This window comes from Mycetomoellerius zeteki, unplaced genomic scaffold, assembly GCF_001594055.1.
Source record: "Mycetomoellerius zeteki isolate Tzet28-1 unplaced genomic scaffold, Tzet1.0 scaffold821, whole genome shotgun sequence".
Classification (NCBI taxonomy): Eukaryota; Metazoa; Arthropoda; class Insecta; order Hymenoptera; family Formicidae; genus Mycetomoellerius; species Mycetomoellerius zeteki.
The window spans coordinates 524,707-545,018 of NW_017257853.1; the positions used below are offsets into that span (position 1 = coordinate 524,707).

A 20,312-nucleotide genomic window follows, 5' to 3' on the forward strand; every position below is an offset into this window, starting at 1 on the left:
ACAGAATAATATCTTAAAATATTACTTAAGATGATTGAAATAGGAACGAACTATGAATACCAGCCTATGCATTACATTGATTCCATTCATTTTCCTGTTATTCAACTACCTTATTCATGTTAGTGCTTGCGCACGTCGTGTTGGCAATACGTGGATTAGTGTGAATGCAAGCGGAGCGTGGAGCGGTCGGGCCGAGTTTTCGGAAGTATCGAACGGGTTCCGTGTCTCACTCACGGTCCCTTCCCCTGTCCCCGTGCTCTCCTTGCGCCCCGTTGGTCCCGGAGAACTCTACTTTGGTGATAGTATCCTGCCGCTCGTGTTGTCCGACGCGTTGCCGAATTTTGGCAATGATTGATGGCTATTAAGGACCGGGCCAAACCCGCTCCGCTTATTCCGCGCGCTATACCCCCAACGGCGTGTACCACGCGCTCGCACCGCTATATTTGCGAGATCGCAATTAAACCAAAAATAGCGCACCTCGTGAAACCCACCAGGGCTGGACCAACGTTCCGTCAGCACCCGCGGGGAATTCTCACTTCAGAAGTCAGCCACAAAGATACAACTCATTTTTCTACGTTACTGGATATCTGGAAAATGTTGCGCGCGAGTAAAAGTACATAAATATTATATTGAAATTATATTGAGTCTTTGAAGGTGAATGATGCAACATAAAGACAAAACATTTTTATACATGTTATACTATATTGTTCATCACAAATTGTGTTACGAGTTGCGTTGCAACAGTTACAATTATTATATTTTTTGGTCATTTCAGTGCTCCATTGGGATTAAATATCTCCTTTCTACCATTATCGCGCATTTGGATTCGAAGTTTGAGAGCTACGAATTGCCAAATATCAACGTATATTTATCCTCGTATAATCAAATCAAGTGCACCGATCGCGATCTCGCTTTCAGGGATGCCGTTGTATCCCGGTGTTGCACAACGACGCTTGTTGGGGATGGGATTGCAGTTCGACGAAGGGCTCGAAGGGGCGGACGAAGGGAAAGATCGATGGTCGCTGGCAGGAGAGGCGAGCGTCGATGAAAAGGTCAAAGGTTTCAGGTGTGTTTGCGCTTCGCGCACGGCTGGTACAGGTGCAGCCTCTTCCGCGGCTCTGCTTGCCGTTGCAACAGCAACATACATGACTCTTTATTAACAACAATTAACATTTGGTCCATTGTTCATACAAGGATATCTCTCGTTGACAGTGAGCGACACCGTCTGGCTGTCGCAGTTGAAATAACACGAACCTGGTCTCTGGCCTGATGCAATTGTGAAATACCATCGACGGAATTGAGCAAATCAGCCGTAATTTTGCAAGATTATTGCAATGATAAAGTATGACGCATTTTCGTTGTAAACAGCAACGTTGACTACTTCTAACTTTGGGTGTCAACGAATATTCCTGTATTATGCAGTAATACTAGCTAAATGGAGAATGAAGTAGATAAATAGCAAGATGAAATGAGAAATGAATGCTATAAGATAATTAATTCAGTGTAAGTGTATTGAGGCATTATTCTTTGCTGTATATATGTCTACCTCTCAGTTTGTATTTTATAAAACTCTCGTTAAAACATTAACATATTTAATTACCTAACTTAAATTACATTAAAATTACAGCAGCGTCTTTATTAACGTTTTACACTTTTAATCATCATAATGAGTAATAAACTGGTCTGTAATTATATAACAATACATTTGCACTTATTATGTTTTTAATTATCAATTATTATTGACGGTCTCTTTCTTTATGGTCAAATTCGTTTTTTATCTCACGATGGACAGGTCTCTCGGATGCGTTTGGTGTAATGTATTTACCATAATCGACCCAATTGTCAATCCATAGAGGATCGATTGAAGGCCGGCTGATAAGGTTCGCGGGTAGCAGGCGAGTATACGCGCGAGCAAGATAATTGGCTCCGTAATGACAATCTCGAGCTATGACCTCGGAGTTGTGCTCGACCGGCAAGAACCAGCTTGCCCGTCGTGTTTCCCCGTTCCAAAGATTTACCAGTCTCCGGTTATGTTTGATGCACCATTATGTTTTCGATTACGGTAGGTTAGTTGCATCGGTAACGTCATCTCTGTCGTCAGCAACACGCCTCCGATACGTCAAAGCTAGCGAAACACGTAATTGTTCGTCACGCGTACTGTCACCGATGCACGCGACAATACTGTGTAAAGAACTCTCGGCGAACTTATTGTTGCATTATGAGGAAATAGCACTAATTTTTTTCTCCTCCGCTTTGATGACCGCGTTTCTTGCACGAATAATAATTAATGACTGCCGAATTTGCGCAAAATATTAGATTGAGGATCAAGGAAAGTATTTCAATACTTGAAAGTATTTCGAAATCGTTTTTCCCCTAGATGTATTATAATTTGAGTTTTTCTTTCCATATATAACTTAATAATGTAGTACATATGCGCACATGATGTTATTAATAAATATTTAACTGTATTTAGTACTGATTTAACTGTATTTAGTACTGAAGATATTTTGAGAATTGCCAATTGAGAATGCATAACTTTCATTCTTTTTTTACGTATATCAAATCATTACGTAATCATTTATTATAAAAGAAAATGATATTTTTATTATTTCGAATGCTAGTACTAATATTTGATGACGATAATGATATTTAATGTGATACCAGTGTTATATGTATTATTAATAATGATAAATAATGAAGAATGTTCTTTCGTCGACTATATCGTCATTCGGCTGATATTGCTGGTAATAATTCGTTTGATATATAAACGGTATATCGAGTGCAGATAAATTGTGGTTAGCAAAAGATAAGAAGCTGGTAAAGTCGACGTAGAGGATATTTTTGTAACAGCAAAGCAGAAATGGCAGAAGCTAGTTCCACTAGACTTCTATATGCATATGATTATTGCAACGTCGGTCATATGTGTATAGACATGATAAATTCTGATTGAACAATATAATTCTTAGCGAATTATACATTATAATTGTATGCCTAAAGCAATTTTTAAATTAAATTTGAAAGTCAAATTGAATTTTGCAAGCACGCTCTTCGGTAATGTTTTTTTAAAAAATTCAATCTTGTGTTAAAACTTTTAGAGAAGAATTTATGCACATTTTGTTTTCAGAAGAATTTGAGTATATTTTAGATATAAAATTCTTCATCCTACCTCATATAACTTTAAATAAAGCATATTCTGGAGATTAATTAAAGTTTATACTTGTTTGTATAAGTTGGAAAATTAAACATACAGTTTATTATTATTATTATTTCTCTTTTTTAAACTTTTATGTCACGAAGAGAAAAAATGTGTAATTTTAATTCTCGAGATATAAAAATTTGATATGAAATAATACCGCGAGATCGTAATTAGCCGTGTTTTTTCGCGTGTATGTATGAAACGAAGTAATCTAACAACAAGAGAAAAAGAGGAGGAATCGGGCGACAGCGGAGTAACCATGAGGTAATTTTTATTTCTTGTTATGTTAATTTATACTTTAAATAGCAAAGGAATAGAAAATTAAATTAATAGAAAGAAAATGAAATTAATTAAATACAATGTAGATTTTGATACATATATATATTTACAAGTATTAATATAAACATTAGTATATATACTGGAATAAAATTTAATATAAAATTTTGATGATCAATTCTTGCTACATTTCCTTAAAGATAAATCTGTATAATATTTCATCGGCAGTAAAGGAAATGAGAGTAGTTAAAAAAATTAATACTATGCAATAAGCAATAGTCAATAAAAAAAACATTATAAAATATATGTACAAGACATTTAATTTTTCTAAGATTAATTATATATAAGTATGTATAAAATTGTTATTTTTTATGTTACATAAGGATAATTACACAATTAAAAATGCATTGAAATAATTTTATATATTTGCAAAATAAATAACTATATTCAATATTATATATATTGTATATCTATTTTTTATAGAAACATGTATATAAATAATACGGAGAATAACGTCTTAAGTTAGGACGGCGGAGTTGTGCTATCAGATCGAAGTTGCGATGGCGCAGCTTCGCTGTATGCGATATCGAAGACGCTTTTTTTTTCGAGAAGTTGTTGATGACGTAGACGACCGCCACTTTGAAATGACGCTGCATTTTCTGACTGCAGATCACTCTCGGATTGTTCGTATTGCGATCCACACGGTTGCATTTCGAGACATCTTTCTGGAGATAACTGTGGCGATGGATGCGGCGCCGGGGGTGGATGAAGATAAAATGGAGGTGGTATTCTCTCGTATTTGTATTCCGAGTGTTGCAGCAGACGATGTTGCGAGTCCGAAATAGAGACCGGTGGTGATCTGGCGAATATCTGAATCGTCGGATCCTCCTTGAGACTACCCTCGGCCCTTCTTAATTGTCGTCCTTGACGCACAATGGCCTTCAACTGCTCTGATTCGACGTTCACTAGAGGTTTGATCTTGCGTCTGGTACGCGGCGTCATCTCTGGAGTTTTGCGCTCCCTTGTTAGCTTCTCTCTTTGCTTTGTTGTTTGCTTCAAGCTTCTACTTACCCAGCGTGGTAGCTGTTCCTCGTCATCTGCTGCTTTCTTCTCTAATCTCTTTTTCTCTGTTTCCTCGCGTTTCTTATTGTACCAAGCCATGTACTTTGATTGCGTTTTACTCGTATCGACTTCGCCAGTTTTCGGAGGAATTGTAACTTTCTTGTCTGTTTTAAATTTGGATACCTGCTGTTTTCGAGGATGCTGTTCTTCTTCCCTTCGTGGCGATCGTTTCTGCGATTCACTACTTCTTTGCTTCTCTGAATCATCAATAAATTTACGAGATCGACGCTGAAAATAACTCGGCGTAGCTTTTTCTTCTGATTTATCAAGAACACGTTTTCTCGTCCTGGGTGAAGGCGCCTTCAATCGTTCAGATTTCTTTGTTTTCTTCACGAAACGTTCGGAAGGTATAGTTTTCGTAATATATTTTTTCGGAGTTAATACATCACTTTCTTTACCTCTTATTTTATCTATCTCAATGTCTTCAGTTTTAGTTTTGTCCATTTCAATGGTTTCAGTTACTATTTTATCTTTTTTCAGATCTATTTGCTCAGATTTACTTGAAGGCGACCTAGTTTTACTTTTATCATCTTGTTTCACAGATTCGGATATTTTTTCGGTCTTTTTACGAGGCGTAGCAATCTCGCTTTTAGATTCTGCGTCTTCCTTTGTTGTGGAAATTTCATCTTTAATATTTTCTTTTGGTATGCCATTTAATTCTTTAATACTTAGAGTCAAAGGAACTATGTCTTGAATTGTTGTCAATAAATTTTTTATTTCCGATTTTATATCAGTTTCTGGTTCTTCAATTTCGATTTTCGATTCGAAATCTTTATCTATTATAGCTTTATCGTTTCCCTCTTTTAAAAGAGATATAGACGAAATTCTTTCGTCGGAAAAAGTCCTTTCAGGTGTACCAACGATTTCAATATCTTCTTTTAATTCACTCGTTGATTCAGTTGTGATCGAATCTTCTGTCTTCTCAATTTCATCGAGTGATAAGTTGCTATCTGTATCCTCTTCTAGTTCGGTTTCTGTTCTTGCGTCTTCATCATCTTTGAAAGTTCTTACACCAGACATTCCCGCTATTTCAATGCTTTCTTGCTGCTGCCACTTTTGTCGATGGCGCGGAGTATCATAGGGTCTCGTGGTCAACGTTGTTTTCCTGGAAACATCACTGGATGAGTCGCTCTCCTCCGAAACATCGAGTGTATCATCAATAAAGTTGCTAAAAATTGGAACGCTTACGTCTGCTTGTTGGTCTCCTTCGTCTTGTGGCTCTGCTACGCTCTTAGAGATTATTACAAAACTCTCCACTATGTCTGGTTCACTGACAGTTGACTGTTGCAGATTCGAATCTTTCGGCATCTGGTCAATAGAAGATTCCTCATCAAGTACTTCAAAAGAAGTACTTGATAAGATAGTAAAAGCTTCTTCATCAGATTTTTCTTTTAATGTAGATATTTTTTTTGCTGCTTCTTCGTCTTCTTGGAACAGTGATTCTTCTTTCTCCTTTGTATGCTCAACTTGTAATTGTTCTTTAATAACTTCTTCTTTGGGAGTAGTGATGTCCATTAAAGATGTGAGAAGCTTATCTTCATCAAGTTTCTCTTCTTTCGTTTTGTGGATGTCAAATAGTCTTTCAGGAGATATGTGCAATTCTTTCTTAGTTTCATGGCTTTCAATTTCTGTCTTCGTAGTAAGATCGTCGCTTAAATGCTCCAATTCATCTTTATCGGTAGTTTTCTTTACAATATCTGGTATTTCGGTGAGTTCAGATCGAATCGTCTGATCAGTCGAATCGTGATCTGATTTTGATGCTTCGTCACTAGTTTCATCAATGTATAATAATGTATCATCATCAATTGCAAACGCTCTCTGAAAACCATTTAAATTTTTAGTATCATCTGTAAAAGGTCGGCTGGTATCTAACGATTCTTCAGATGCTGTAGTTGTTGATTCTTCTCTTTTCTCTACATCAAATTCCTGAGTTATATATTCTTTTGATCTCTCTACGTCACTTTTAATTTCACGTAACAACATTTCCTCTTCATTTTCTTTCTGTATTAATTCTTCTACCATCTTTTGTCCGATATCTGTTGCACCTTTTGTTGAAGAGATTTCCTTTTCAATATGTTTCTCTGATTCAAGATTTAATTCTTCTTTTTGATCACTTTCAGTTTTATATAATTCTTCAGTTTTGTCTGTTTTACTTGAATATAATGACATATATCCGTTTTCATGTTCTTCTTCTTTTTCTTCTTCTGTATACTCAGTTCTATCATTTGATTTGGTCAAACTTTCTATATGTTTCTCCAATGCAATCGCTTCTTCACTCGCAATCTCTTCGACAGCTTTCAATCTCTGTATTTCATGTAATTCTTTTTCTGATGTAACTTCCTCCTTTTCTAACATTTCTTGTTCGGTTTCATAGAAAGATTCTTCTGCTACTTCTTTATGCTTTCCAGATATATAAGCTATTCTTCTTTCAACAGCTCTTTTCCCACTGTAAGATGGCACTTCCTCTGTTTCTTCTAACGCTTTTGTGATAAGAGAATCTGAAGGCACTGTTCCCTTGCTACTGTCTTCCAATTCTCTTTTAGAGACTTCAAATATTTCAGATTGTTCTTTGCTTGGGATGTCTAATATTGTCTCACTTTTGTGTTGCGTATCTTCCAAATTTTGAACAATTGCGAGATCTTCAACAGTTTCCTTTAACGTCAAATGTTCTTTGTCAAAATCGTGATACACATCTTGCCCATTACTGCTGAAAACTTCACTTTCAACCGTAGCTTGCATTTGATGTTCTACCTTTTTTATCTGTGGTTCCATTACGAAGTCGTCAGAAAATTGTTGTATTATTTCGATATCTTCTTTACCATTTACAACGTCTTCTTTATCTATATTTCTACTCATTGTTGGAAGAAACACGGTTGGCTGATCGATGCCTCTTCTCTGCGATTCTGGCACAAAGTCATCAGAGAATTTCTCGCTTACATGTAGCCTCTGTTTCGATTTTTGTTGATCCGCGTGATTCGATGGAACTTCTGAAGACTCCATACTTTTCTTATCGAAATCGCGACTCATGAACGAATACTTTTTGCCATTTATACGATCGGAACTTGTACTCGTGCTTGGTTCCTCCGAGACGTGAACATGTTTCTTACGACCAATCGCTGCTAATTTTTGCATACGCGATGGTACTTTGGTAGTTTTGTCAGCCTTCGGTCTGCCGCTTTCTTTACTCGCGGCTTTTCTACGCTTCTCGAACTCTCGATCCTGTTGTGTGATTTGCTTTTTGCGTTCTTTACGTTCAAGCGTTTGCCTTTTCACTTTCGTATGGCTACTTGTTTGTTTGTGTTTTGCAGCTTCTTGAGAAGTTAATTTCGATTTCTCCGATTTTTCAAACGCATCCTCGTTCTCGGAACTACCGGCACTCATAATCTGCGGTTGTTGGTACTTAAATTTTTCTTTCTTCGTCTCTTTCGATATACTTGGAGAAATCTCAAACTGTTTGTACTTCTTTGCGTCCTCTGTTTTCTTCGATGTACTGTGATCTGAATCTTTCTTGGAATCCTGCGAGGATTTCTCCTGACTTGTACTTTCAGACCCAGTGGTCTGCTGTACTTTTTTATCAGCGAGTTTACTTAGTTTCTTCGTCAGCATTGTGATCTCTTTTTCTAAAACTCGAAAACTAGGTTTTATCACGGATTCTACCTTTTTTTGCTTCTTTATTCTACTTTCTTTCCTGGTACTTGTCTTTTCCGTTGTTTCTCGAATATAATTTCCATTATCAACACTTATTTCTGGAGAAGACGAGCTTTTCACTCTTTTCTCGTCAGAAAATTTATCATGTTGTTTATCTGCTTCCGTCGATGAAGAGGAACCATTTTTCTCGCCTAGTACTTTGTATCCAATATTGCTCTCTTTGTACTGTTGACAAGTTTTTGTTGACTTTTTTGCTTTCTCGCGACAAATACTTCCATTCTCGTCGAGAGAATCTGAGATTTCCCGCAAAACTTCAGGTTCCAAGGATACCTTCCGTTCCTCCTTTACTGCTTGTACTTTTTTCCTCAAGATGTTCAGTCGTTTGTCGAAACATGGGCCTTCCTCTTCCTTGATAGGCGTTTTCATCCATAAAGTTCGCGTTCTCAGTTCGCTTTCTCCGTGGCGTTTCTTCATCCTTTTTCGATTTCGGATATCCTCGTCGGACTCGTCATTATCACTTCTACTTCGGACATGTCGATCCGTTTGTGTCGCAGCGGCTCTGTCAGTCTGCGTCCCGATTGCTACTTGTCCGGGAAGACTTTGAGTCTCTAAGTAACTTGCGGCATCCATCATTACGCCACCAGCATGTCTAGATTCCCTCTCCAATAGTATTCTCGTCAATAGAGCGTTCTGTCTCGCCAGTTCCATATCGTGCAACGTGTATGATTGCATCGTGGTGGATTGCGTTTGGTCTTTAACGATTGATGGTCTATCTTTGGGCGATATCCCGGGTACATTTGTCGAGATCTCTTGATGACGAACGTCTCGCATCTGCAACTCCGCATCTATGTTTTGCGCCGCGTATTTATCGTCCATCGCTAGTTTTTGCGCACTAGATTCTAATTCTTCCGCTCGTCGACGTCTAACGTCCAGTTCTCCCGGTAGGAGAAGAATTTCCTGCTTGTGTTGATATAAATTTCTCGAACGTTGGTGAGAGTCGATGCTGCGTACTACCTCGGGTTCCTGTATAGGCAGTTCGTGCCGTGCTTTTTGATCTTGCATGAATCGCTGCAGAAGTACATCCTTGCCATCCACTATAAAAGTTGGATAATAGCGATGTTGACTTCTATCCTCCACTTGTCCGCGTGTTACTAATTGCAACACCTCTGCGTTACCCTCGCGATAAAAATGTTGCTCTCTTATCGCTGTCTCATTATTTAACTCAGGGTCGACGTATCTGTAATATGAAATATAATATGGAATATATCATCTTTTATTTTGGGAGAAATTTTATTGCAATATCTTTTAAATTTTTATTTTTAATTATTTACTATTTACCTTTGTCTGTAAGCTTGACACTGAATATCCGAACCACGTTCGATTTCGTGTCGTTGCAAAGAATCTGCTTCCGTAGCATCGTAATCTCTAGCCTTCCTCTCGACATCCTGTACGTATATTCTCTCTTGCTCTTCGAATCTCCTTCTCGAAGGATCATAGGCTGGGCCGTCACGTAGCCTCAATGATTCTACATTTGCTTGGTCAATTGGAGGACGCTCCGATATGTACACAACGTCACCAGGAAGCGATGCTAAGCCATCGTTCTTTGTATTTTGACGATTGAATTGCCAGTTTCTTCGAGTTGGATCTGCGCTCCAAGCTTGCTTTCTTCCATTTGATGTAATTACTGTTTAATATATCGATTATTTTAATAAATCACAAATTTTCTCTGTATAGAGATAATTTTCTAAATTTTATAAAACACAATAAAGCTGAATGTGATTATAATATTAACAAAAAATTATTTTGAGGAAATCTATCTAAACGTGAAATCTATCTAAACGTTAAAAATGAAAAGTTGACAAAGAATAATTACTGTCAATTGCAGGCGGTTTCCGATGAAGATGCCGTTTCGGTCGACCATCAGATCGAGCAATAAGCGTTTCCGATGAATGAACTCTGCGTTTTCTAGGTGCCATATAAAATGGGCAGCCTGGACATATACAACAGATAATGAGCGCCGCTATGGCCAGCAACATTAGCAGACCCAGAATAATCAGTAACCACAAGAGTAGTTTATTCTCCGCTTTGTACACAGTCTGAAAAAGAACCCTGATTTCTCATTTTTCTAAAATAGAAAATTACCAAATTGGAATAAAAGAAAAATATGATTTATAAAAATGCTACTTATCAAAACTTAAAATATAAAATAATCTGATCCTTGAAATGAATAAAATAATAACATAATCAATAATAAGATTGAAAGACCGCTAATGTTAACTACAATGCTTTAAATTAAGAAGCGCCATAACAGTCAGAACGTTAAGATGTTGAACTATTGTAAATTCATTTAAATGAATTCATTTAAATGAATTTACAATAGTTCAACATCTTAACGTTCTGACTGTTATGGCGCTTCTTAATTTAAAGCATTGTAATAACATAATATTTATAAACGACTTATTGCGCATATAGAAAGCTAGTAAAATATTTTTTAATATATCTAAAACTATCTAAAAGTAAGTTAATTAATAGTTAAAAAATAAATTAATAAGGAACATAATTTTTATGAAAAGTGCATCAAGTAATATAATTTTGAATACAAACTGATGTGTGATGAAGTTAACGAGTGTGGGCAATTAGCGTTTACTCACTACTTCGTCGTCATCGTCACTGATCGTTTTGTTTACATAGGTCTCTGTGTCTCCCCCATTATGAATTACTCCATCGATTGGAAGTTTCGGGGTAGTGTCGTAGTCTGTCATAGACTCATTGGCGGTGCCTGCGCCATTGATGATGCCCACCCCATTCGCGGCTAATATGTTGCGAATTTTTTCTACATCCACCAAAGGGGTGCCGATTTCGGTTTGTTCGACGCGGGCTACGATGATCGTTCTATCAGCAGAAGAGAATAAAAATATGAAAGATTTGTGATTGATTAACAATTGAAATATTAATTTAAATTTTTCTAACTTTCATTGTTGATTTGAAAGAAATAATTTACAAATAATTGGAAATGTTTTTTAGTGTTTAAATTTATATTTTTTAAAATATAAAACCGATAAATTTTACTAATTTTATCAACCTTTTTTCTCCAGTTGGAACAGGACTGCTTGTTACGGTTTTATTATTTGATACATAAGGACGTGTTTCTAATACGGTAATTCGTCCACCAGTGATAGTGGCTAATGTCTCCGCGGTTGTCGTTAAATTTGGACGATCTCCCGAAACCACAAACATCATTATGCGAGCTTCCATGGCAGTGCCTCTAACGATGAAGATCTCTGTCTCACTCGCGAGATGGGGTACACCTAGAATATTGCGTTAATAAAGAAAAGAGAACAGTAACAATTATTTTTTGGCTTATAAAATTTTTACAAAACTTTCAATTTTTGTTATTTATCTTGCTCGCCAAGAACTACATTTATTATATGAATATTCACCAAGATCATACGCCCTGGCAGTTAAAGTATATAAAATATCAGCTTCCGCTCGTTTTCTTCGATGCCCTTTTATCTCTCCAATTTGACGTTTCAATTCGGTTTCATTCGGAACGCTTTCCATTGAATTTGCCATATCCAGAGGTACTGCTGTTTTTTTTACAGTCTCTTGTATTATGTATTTTGGTTGAAAACTTTGTGCTTCTTTATGTAATTTTTTCGAAAAATTGTAGATACTTTGTTTCTTTCGCCTAAATTTCGTGACGGGTGACAGTAACGTCAGTTCTCCAGTAATCTCATTCAAATAAAATTTATTTTCATAATTTCCGTGAATCAGTTCATAACGAATTTCATTGTTTGGCGGTTCGGCATCAGCATCGGTAGCCTGAATTAAAATGTTTTTTTTTTTCATAAAAATGTCGAATATATTCACTGAAAATCTTACAAATAGAAATTAATTAAAATGAAATTATAAAAAATTTCAAAATTTACCTTGATAATAGCAGGTGTTGAAAAATTCGTCAAATCGGAATTTAATGTAAATTCGTAGGTATTTTTCTCGAAAATTGGTGCGTTGTCATTTACATCCAGTAAATTTACTATCAAAGGTACTTCACCCGTGTTACCTTTACCGTTTTCATCACGCGCAATTACAGTTAATTGTAGCTGCGCTGCCATTTCACGATCCAAAGACGATCCCATCTCGACCGTGATTAATCCCGTATCAGGATCTATTGCGAAAGCATCACTTCCTTGTCCTATTATGCCTGTATATCGAATACTGCCAAAAAGGCCGGTATCTTTGTCTGTTGCATGCACCTATTAAATATGTAATTATATAAACCAAAAACAGTAAAGTCGAGTTTAGAGATTTATTTTTATTTGAAACAAACATGAATTATATATTACCTGAATTACCCGTGTTCCAGCGGTGACATTTTCAGATAACGTAACTTCATAAGAGTCTTCGTCAAAGACAGGCGGATTATCATTAACATCTTGTATAAATATTACGACTGTTGCTGATGCTGATAAATTTGTTGCTGGACCAACCTCTTGAGCAATAATCTATATCATACATAAAGACATATGTGTCTTAATTAAACATTTATTTTGAACTTAGACAATATTTATTTATTGATAAAATTAATTTTGTTTATTTCAGTTACTTTTACATAAAATTGTAAAAATAATATAATACAAGCCAAACGACAAAATTGAATTATTTTATCCATTATCTTTGTATTAGGAATACCTTAAAAGATGTTTTATAAGTTTTATTTATTTAGACATACCTTAAAAGATAAACTTTCGTGCATCTCATAATCGATGAATGTATTGTCTCGCACCATGAGAATAAAATTTGCTGTTCTTTCAGCAACAGTTGGATTTATTTCGAAAGTACCATTATTATTCTGTAGTTTCAACGCGAAAACACCAGCCTTACCGATATCTTCATCGTGGACTCTAGTCGAATATTGCTCGGAGAACATTATCACAGAACCTGGATCCAAATTTTCTGGTATCGATGCAACGTAGCTACACAAATAAAATATATTAAGTATAAATAAATACTATAAACGCGTGTAACGATACAATATATTATTAAGAAATTGCATTATTTATTACAAACAATATAACGCGAATACTGGAAAACTAAAAAAAACGTAATGATATTAATAACTTGTAAAGTCTATAAAGGTAATGATATTAAAAGTCACAATATTTTATAAATCAGAGTTTAAGTAATCACGAAAAAACATTGCCCTGATTCTTAGGTGCTCATTATTTAAATAATCGGGTACCAACTTATCATTCTCAAAATATGGCGGGCTGTTGCCTGGTTCGCCAAGAAGAAAACCGACGTCGACAATCGTTGCCTGAGCCGGTGGCTCGTCCCTAGATCTTCGTATTTCCTCAGCGACAACAGTGAGCACGACCGGTGCACCAACATGAGTAATTTGCGTGAGTTCCTCTAAAGGTTTCGCGAGAACAATCTCACCTAAACATCGCAAGTGATTTATATTTGTGTAATTTATGTGTATGTTGTATATATAATCAACCAATTTTTCATTCAACTAATTATCTTTAATATATACTGGTAACACATATATTAGTGATTGTGAAAAATATTTTTCTAAAAATAGTTGTTACTGTTCGATATCGCAAATTATAACACTTATACAATTATAACACTTATTCGTTAAAATTCTATATATTTCTGCTTAAAATATTGTTTCTCTTAAAATTAGTATTTTGCGCAACATTTTGCATATCTCACATATCGTATAACGTAGGTATACAATTTCCCATTTCCGCACGCGCGCGACTTCTATATTGGATTTCGTTATTTCTTGGAGAACCACTGTAGCGATAACTATATAGACTATTTTTAATATGAATAAAACATCGCGAAGATAATGGATGCGAATTCTCTTATCCTTGTTACTTCTCCGTCTCGCCTCGTATCGTACACGCACGCTGACCGGCAATAATTTTACATAATGTATCTGCGGAATCGACTTAAGAAATCGTTCGCAGCGACGGATGAATGTGTATACCACTGGATGTAGGTAGAACCCGCACACGCAAGGAGTCGTAGTACGTATCGCATGCTCCTTGCCACGGAATGATAAGCATCAGGTTGAAAAGCAGAGAGTGACCCCTGAAAACGATCGATACTTGGCCGTAGACTGTCCAGACTTATTCCGACCACCTTTAGCTCCTTCTGTTTACTCCTCGCCAATTTTTCGCGTTCTTACCTGACTTGGATTTCTACGAAAAATCTAATATTCCGAGAAACGATAGTAGTAACAAAAGTTTTGCTAGCATAATTTTTTATTCGTGCATAAAGTAGTCTTTACTTTAAAAAAAAAAGAATAAAATTAATTTTATAAGTAAAAAATAAAATTCTGTTTATTTGTCAAAATTATTAATCTATCGATTCTTAATGAAAATATTTTTATATTTTGCTTTCGTAGATCATTATTTATCAATTTAGAATACATTTTGAACCGATAAAAATTTTATGAGTATTAAGATTTTACGTTTGGTTGTGATTTTTGTCTAACAATAAGATTTTCATTAAAAAATGAAGAATACTTGCATGAGTCAGTGAATACAAGAATATATGTGATTTCTTCTGCGGACTTTACGCGGAAAGTAAAACAAATTACTTCGCTATCAAGAAATGGAAGATCGACATCGGTGGAACGGTAGCGAACAAATTTCCCTGCTTAATCATTGTCCGGCACTTTTCGCGGAATGAGGTCAGTCCTTGTATATCAAAGGGGCACATATGAATCAGCACCGTTACTTCTTTCTATCATCAAGATTGTCAAGCGGAAATGACGCGAGACGTGCGATAGATCGAAGAATTAACGATGACTCAACTCGTCGAGTAAATTAATTACACGTACAATTCTAATTTGCATCTACGCGGTAGGAGAAGTCTTTTAATCTTTGAACACGTTCAACTCGAGTAGCACAATTGAAACGCACGCAACCAAGGATTCAGAATAAAATGTAGCACAATCGACGACGAAACTACTTTCTCCCAATTCTCTTAACTTTTCGTCCGACTTCGCGTACAAGATATTGAAAATATAACAGTTTCTCACCGGTTGTTTCCGAAATGTTGAAAAATGGTATGAAAGGGTTGCCTTCGGATACCAGACCATACGTGATTTCACGGGGTACTCCTTTATCTCCATCTTCCGCGTGAACTCGTAATATTACGTCCCCCTAGCACAAACGATTTAGAAAAGTTATTGTGATTAAATAATAACAGTAATAATGATACGGGAAAAGCATATCATTTTTATCGATATATTATGTAAGATAAAACAGGACATTCAAATATATCTTTTTCTATGTGAACAACTAAATTAAAGTAAATAAAGCAAATTAAAAAGTGATATATTTAACTTACGATTTGTACAGAATTATTAAGCCTCGTTAAAGGGGGTGCTAGGGTAAAAATTGGCGGCACGTCCTGTACGTCTTGCACTATGACGACGATATTCAGTCCTGCGATGTTCCTAGTATCTCTTCCGGGAGTGCACACTTACGGGCGTATTTTACGCTTATTCGTAGGACAATTATACTTACCGTCGCATAAATGGTGAGAGTGTACATCGATTGCGTCTCGAAGTCCAACTCGCCAATTAGCGTAATGACTCCGCGCGTTTGCGTAGGTGTTTGTCGTTGCCGAATAGTGAAAAGTTCTTTCGGTTGCTAAAACGACGTTGTATCTTTATGTTTCGCCTTATTAATTAACATAAATACAAAAGAACCATTAAACACATACCCATAATTCGATGTAAACTGGCTTGCCGCTCCAAGAGTTCGCTCGTACGAGAAGGTAATCTAGTTCTCTGCCTGGCTTAGCATCCTGTAATACGTTTTGCATTAATTTTTAACGTTACGCGTTGCATAATAAATAGATTTTGTACTTATATGTAGATATGTTACACCGATAATTAATGACCACGTGCAAAAGAGCGTTACACCTCCAGGTCGGAATAAGTACGCACTAATTAACGTTGTTAGAAGAACCATTAATAATTACGTACCTCAGGTACCATTATCAGGGAAGGAATGTGAGGAAATATTTTATCACGCGAGGTTGTGGCATTCGTTGCGGAAATGGTAGCCTGCATCGAATTCGAGTCTCCCTTAGTATCCCGAACCCTGACAGCGAAATCGTGAAGGCGTCCCGGCATAAGGCGTTTCGTTAAAATTACATTAGCCTGACAGACTTTGTTGTATAATGTGCACGGCAAGTTTTCGATTCTTACAACAGGTGTAATTGTTGCTGCAAATGAAATATAGAAGTCATTATTTTAATTCCTGATTACTGGTCGAATTTTAATAACAATCGAGACTTTTGTCTATTCTTCTTTTTTGTTTCTTTTTAATTACCTGTTACTTCGAACACTAGAGGAAAGTCCGCATCCTGATCGGTGGCGCGTAATCGAAAAATGACCGAATCGACTTCGGCATCGGCTGGAACCAATACCAATCCCATATCCGTAGATGTGTCGAAACGTGGTCGTGCACTTTTGCCCCAACCGCAAACGAACCCCAAATAAACCCACACCTTAAACCATGCTCCTACGAAGGGCATTCTAAAAGAAGATAATATCTTTTCTTATGCCATATAAAGCGTTGGACATAAGACATTCAGAAGTAGAGAGCATCGAACCGAATATAATTTTTTAAGTCCTCGTTAAATATAAAGCAAGTAACAGTAAATCGGTAATGCTATATCTCTATAATCCACGTGTAATTGACATTAATAGCGAAAAGATGGCGAGTTTTGATACGATGGTAGATATCGATTTTATGATCATGGAATGGGGTCGTGAGTATTCATTGTCGCGTTTCAAAACAGTATATTAAGTGTTCTTGTTTTCGATTCACATTATAAAGTATAATATTGTCGATATAATCGTATAATGAATGGAATCTTAATTTCTTAATGGAATTTTAATTTCTTAATGGAATTTCCTAATAATATTGTAATTATACATAAAATATAGTTTATTTAAATCAAAATATATTTTATTTAAATTTTAATAAACTTTTTTACTTAAATTGAACAAAATATATCTAATACGATTAAATAAAAATGCTTATCAATATATTAAAACTCATATATATTTAAATATATTATATTATGAAAACACATATTATTTAAATATAATATAAATATGTTAAAGTAATGTTAAAAATGAAAAATTATTTTACTACAATTATTATATAATATTATCTATAATAGTAAATATGTTATAATAAAATAATATTGTAGTAAAATATTCATATTAAATTTACATCAACTTTGTAGTAGAATATTTTTATTTATTTTACAACAATATTTTCTATTACTTTTGAAATATTTTATATACCTTTATTGTTATTCTTAATAAGATTTTTCCATCAGATATTTTTTTGTATGTCAGTAGTGTAACATGCGATTGTTAAACTGAATGTGGAAATGTGGGTCATCAGTCGTACATAACAGAACTAATATATTGTTGTGTCCAGTACCACATCCGTGTTTCTATAGGCACAGAAACTTTATGATGACATATTTTACCGCCTATCGGATGTATTTTTTTTCTGACCTCAAGTTTACAAAATGTATAACAGTAATATAATGTTTTTTATGCGTGGGATGTATTCAAGATACGTAATAAAATTTGAAAATGCATTTTTCAAATAATTGTTTTCTAAAAATATTTCTAGATTTACTATATATAATTTTTTAACGCATAATTACATTTTTGTTTCGAAAGATAAGAAAAATAGAATGGAAAATAAAAATTAATTGAAAAATAAAAAGAATTAAGACATGTCTAGTATATTATTGCTAATACGTGACGCTACTGAATAAATATTTAACATATAATTAAACCTATCAAATTGTTTGATGGTCGCTGATCGATTATTTTATCTTTTTACGTTTTTAATTTCACAAAAATATGTATCTATATTTGAGATCTTCCAAAATACTTGACAGTTACATGTTTTTCTTTTCATTTTGTTCTCTATGTATATTACATTTTAATTATTGAAGCACTACTGTGCATTTAAAAGAAATGCGATCACAGCGCGCGTATATATATATATATATATATATATATACATATAGAATTTATTATGTAGCTGTAATTACCGCTATTTGCTTTCTCTCATACAATATGCACTCTGTATTTCTATCTGGAAACATCCTTCGTCAATGACTCATGCCTTGACATTGCATAAATATTCTAGGATATAGAATATTTATGCAATGTGTAAAGCGAACGTAAGACATTCAATGAAATATTTAGCATCGACTTCCTATGTAGATCTACGAATGAGTCTTGTTTGTCTAACGATGAAATGGGCTTTAACCCGTCCACGCGCAATACCGTCTTGCTGTATATTTTTACCGGTCAGTGTCCACTCTAGCACGATCGATAGACTTTTCTTTTTTCACAACTTGTACCAGCATTGCTGGATACTTAGAATCGATATCCGTGGACGAGATTGAAAATCCACGTGAGCCTTTGAGTCGGGTTATAAATATATAATAAATAAATGCATGCTCGATGTATATATTGTAGCCACGAAGTTTCAGTGCACGTGAGGGATGTCGATATGTCTTGTCGATTGCATTGACATTTCATTATACATATACAATAACGATATCTCATTACAAATTAATAGAGAAGTTATTAACCTTCTACTTTTCGAGAGTATTTTCTGCGAAATTTTATTAGAAGAAAAATTATTTGTCAATTTTAAAATTGTATTGTAAGATAATACACATTTAAAGGAGAATAGTAAAAAAAATTGTCAATAATTATATTGCTTTAAATATTTTTTAAATATGGAATCTACAAATTATTCTTTGTTTCATATTAAAAATTAAGAAGTGTTCTCTATTGATTAATTTTTTCTGCGACAAAGAAATAAAAAATGTTATTATTATATGTTTTACATTGCTTTGAAAATTGTATCGTTATTGAAAGTTTGCAAAACAATTTTGCGGAAGAGAAAATTTATAGTATTATGATTTATAAATAATATTGTTATTATGCAATTTAAAAGCGTAATTCGATATCAATAAAAAATTATTTGAAAAGATGTATAAACGTACCTGAGGACACAGATAATCATGAGATCGTCGAACAGTTCATGTTTACACGAACAATATTTATCGCGCGATCACAGATCAAATAATTTTTTCGGCAGTGACACACTCATTTTCAAAACGAAAAAATTCGTAATTCTTGCTTTTTTCGTAAATAATTTTCGAGAATAAGTTAACTTTCTTTTCGACATTTTTAGCATTGTGTTTTCCATCGTTCGCTTCAATGTCATATAATTATTTTTGCGCGTAGGTTTCAATTATCATACGTTCATTATTTTTTTCCAAAAATCATACTTGTAAGAAATCACTGAAATAAACAGCGAACAACCAGATCCGTGATCCAGAGACAGCATTCTCGAGGATCGCGTGGAAGCACACTTCACGCGGCCGCGTACTCCGCGCGTGTGAAAGGGGTTGTACTGTTCACCCCCACGTTCATGCGGTTGTACGAGTCACGTGTACGTCACGTTCGACGATCATCCCCTCCATCATAATATCGAAGGTGTACTTAACTATTTGTAACTGGTACTTAACGGGCTTTCGAATGTTGGAATTGTCCAAATCAATCAAATAAGATGTAATCATCATGCATAAATGATAACTACTACTTTTTTCTATTTTTTGTGTTTATGTAAAGTATCATAAAGTAATACAGATATATAATCTAAAGAGATAAACGTCATATTATTGGTATATAAATATCGTAAAATTTTAAATTGGAGCAGACATTTTCAATAAAATGTTTAATAACATTTTCTTGTAATATGTAAATCTTATTTAAAGTATGACAAAGTTTAATATATCTGATTATTCTTTGAATTTTAACTTTTTAAAATTTTTAAAAGGTGAACTAGATAGCTTACATTTAATCTTTTAAATATTTTCAAAACATCACGTATAATATTATGATTTTGCCAAAATTTTGCTTTTAAATATAACTTAAAAAATAATGTAGCTCTGATTATTCAGTGTCTTGATAAATCAGACAGTA

At 34.7% G+C, this 20,312-nt stretch overlaps 1 protein-coding gene across 1 annotated transcript in view; it reads right to left on the reverse strand.

Annotated features, from left to right (window-relative positions):
- Positions 1-3,993: 3,993 nt before the first annotated feature.
- Positions 3,994-20,312, reverse strand: part of Cad88C (cadherin 88C) — a 33,208-nt gene continuing 16,889 nt past the window's right edge. Inside the window, 16 exon segments of the mRNA XM_018459388.1 lie at positions 3,994-9,479; positions 9,581-9,926; positions 10,116-10,338; positions 10,894-11,134; positions 11,325-11,550; positions 11,683-12,064; positions 12,172-12,498; positions 12,589-12,747; positions 12,975-13,218; positions 13,489-13,681; positions 15,300-15,423; positions 15,611-15,744; positions 15,786-15,915; positions 15,989-16,072; positions 16,254-16,495; positions 16,603-16,808. Coding sequence (XP_018314890.1) covers positions 3,995-9,479; positions 9,581-9,926; positions 10,116-10,338; positions 10,894-11,134; positions 11,325-11,550; positions 11,683-12,064; positions 12,172-12,498; positions 12,589-12,747; positions 12,975-13,218; positions 13,489-13,681; positions 15,300-15,423; positions 15,611-15,744; positions 15,786-15,915; positions 15,989-16,072; positions 16,254-16,495; positions 16,603-16,808 — 8,746 coding nt within the window. The 3' untranslated portion in view covers position 3,994.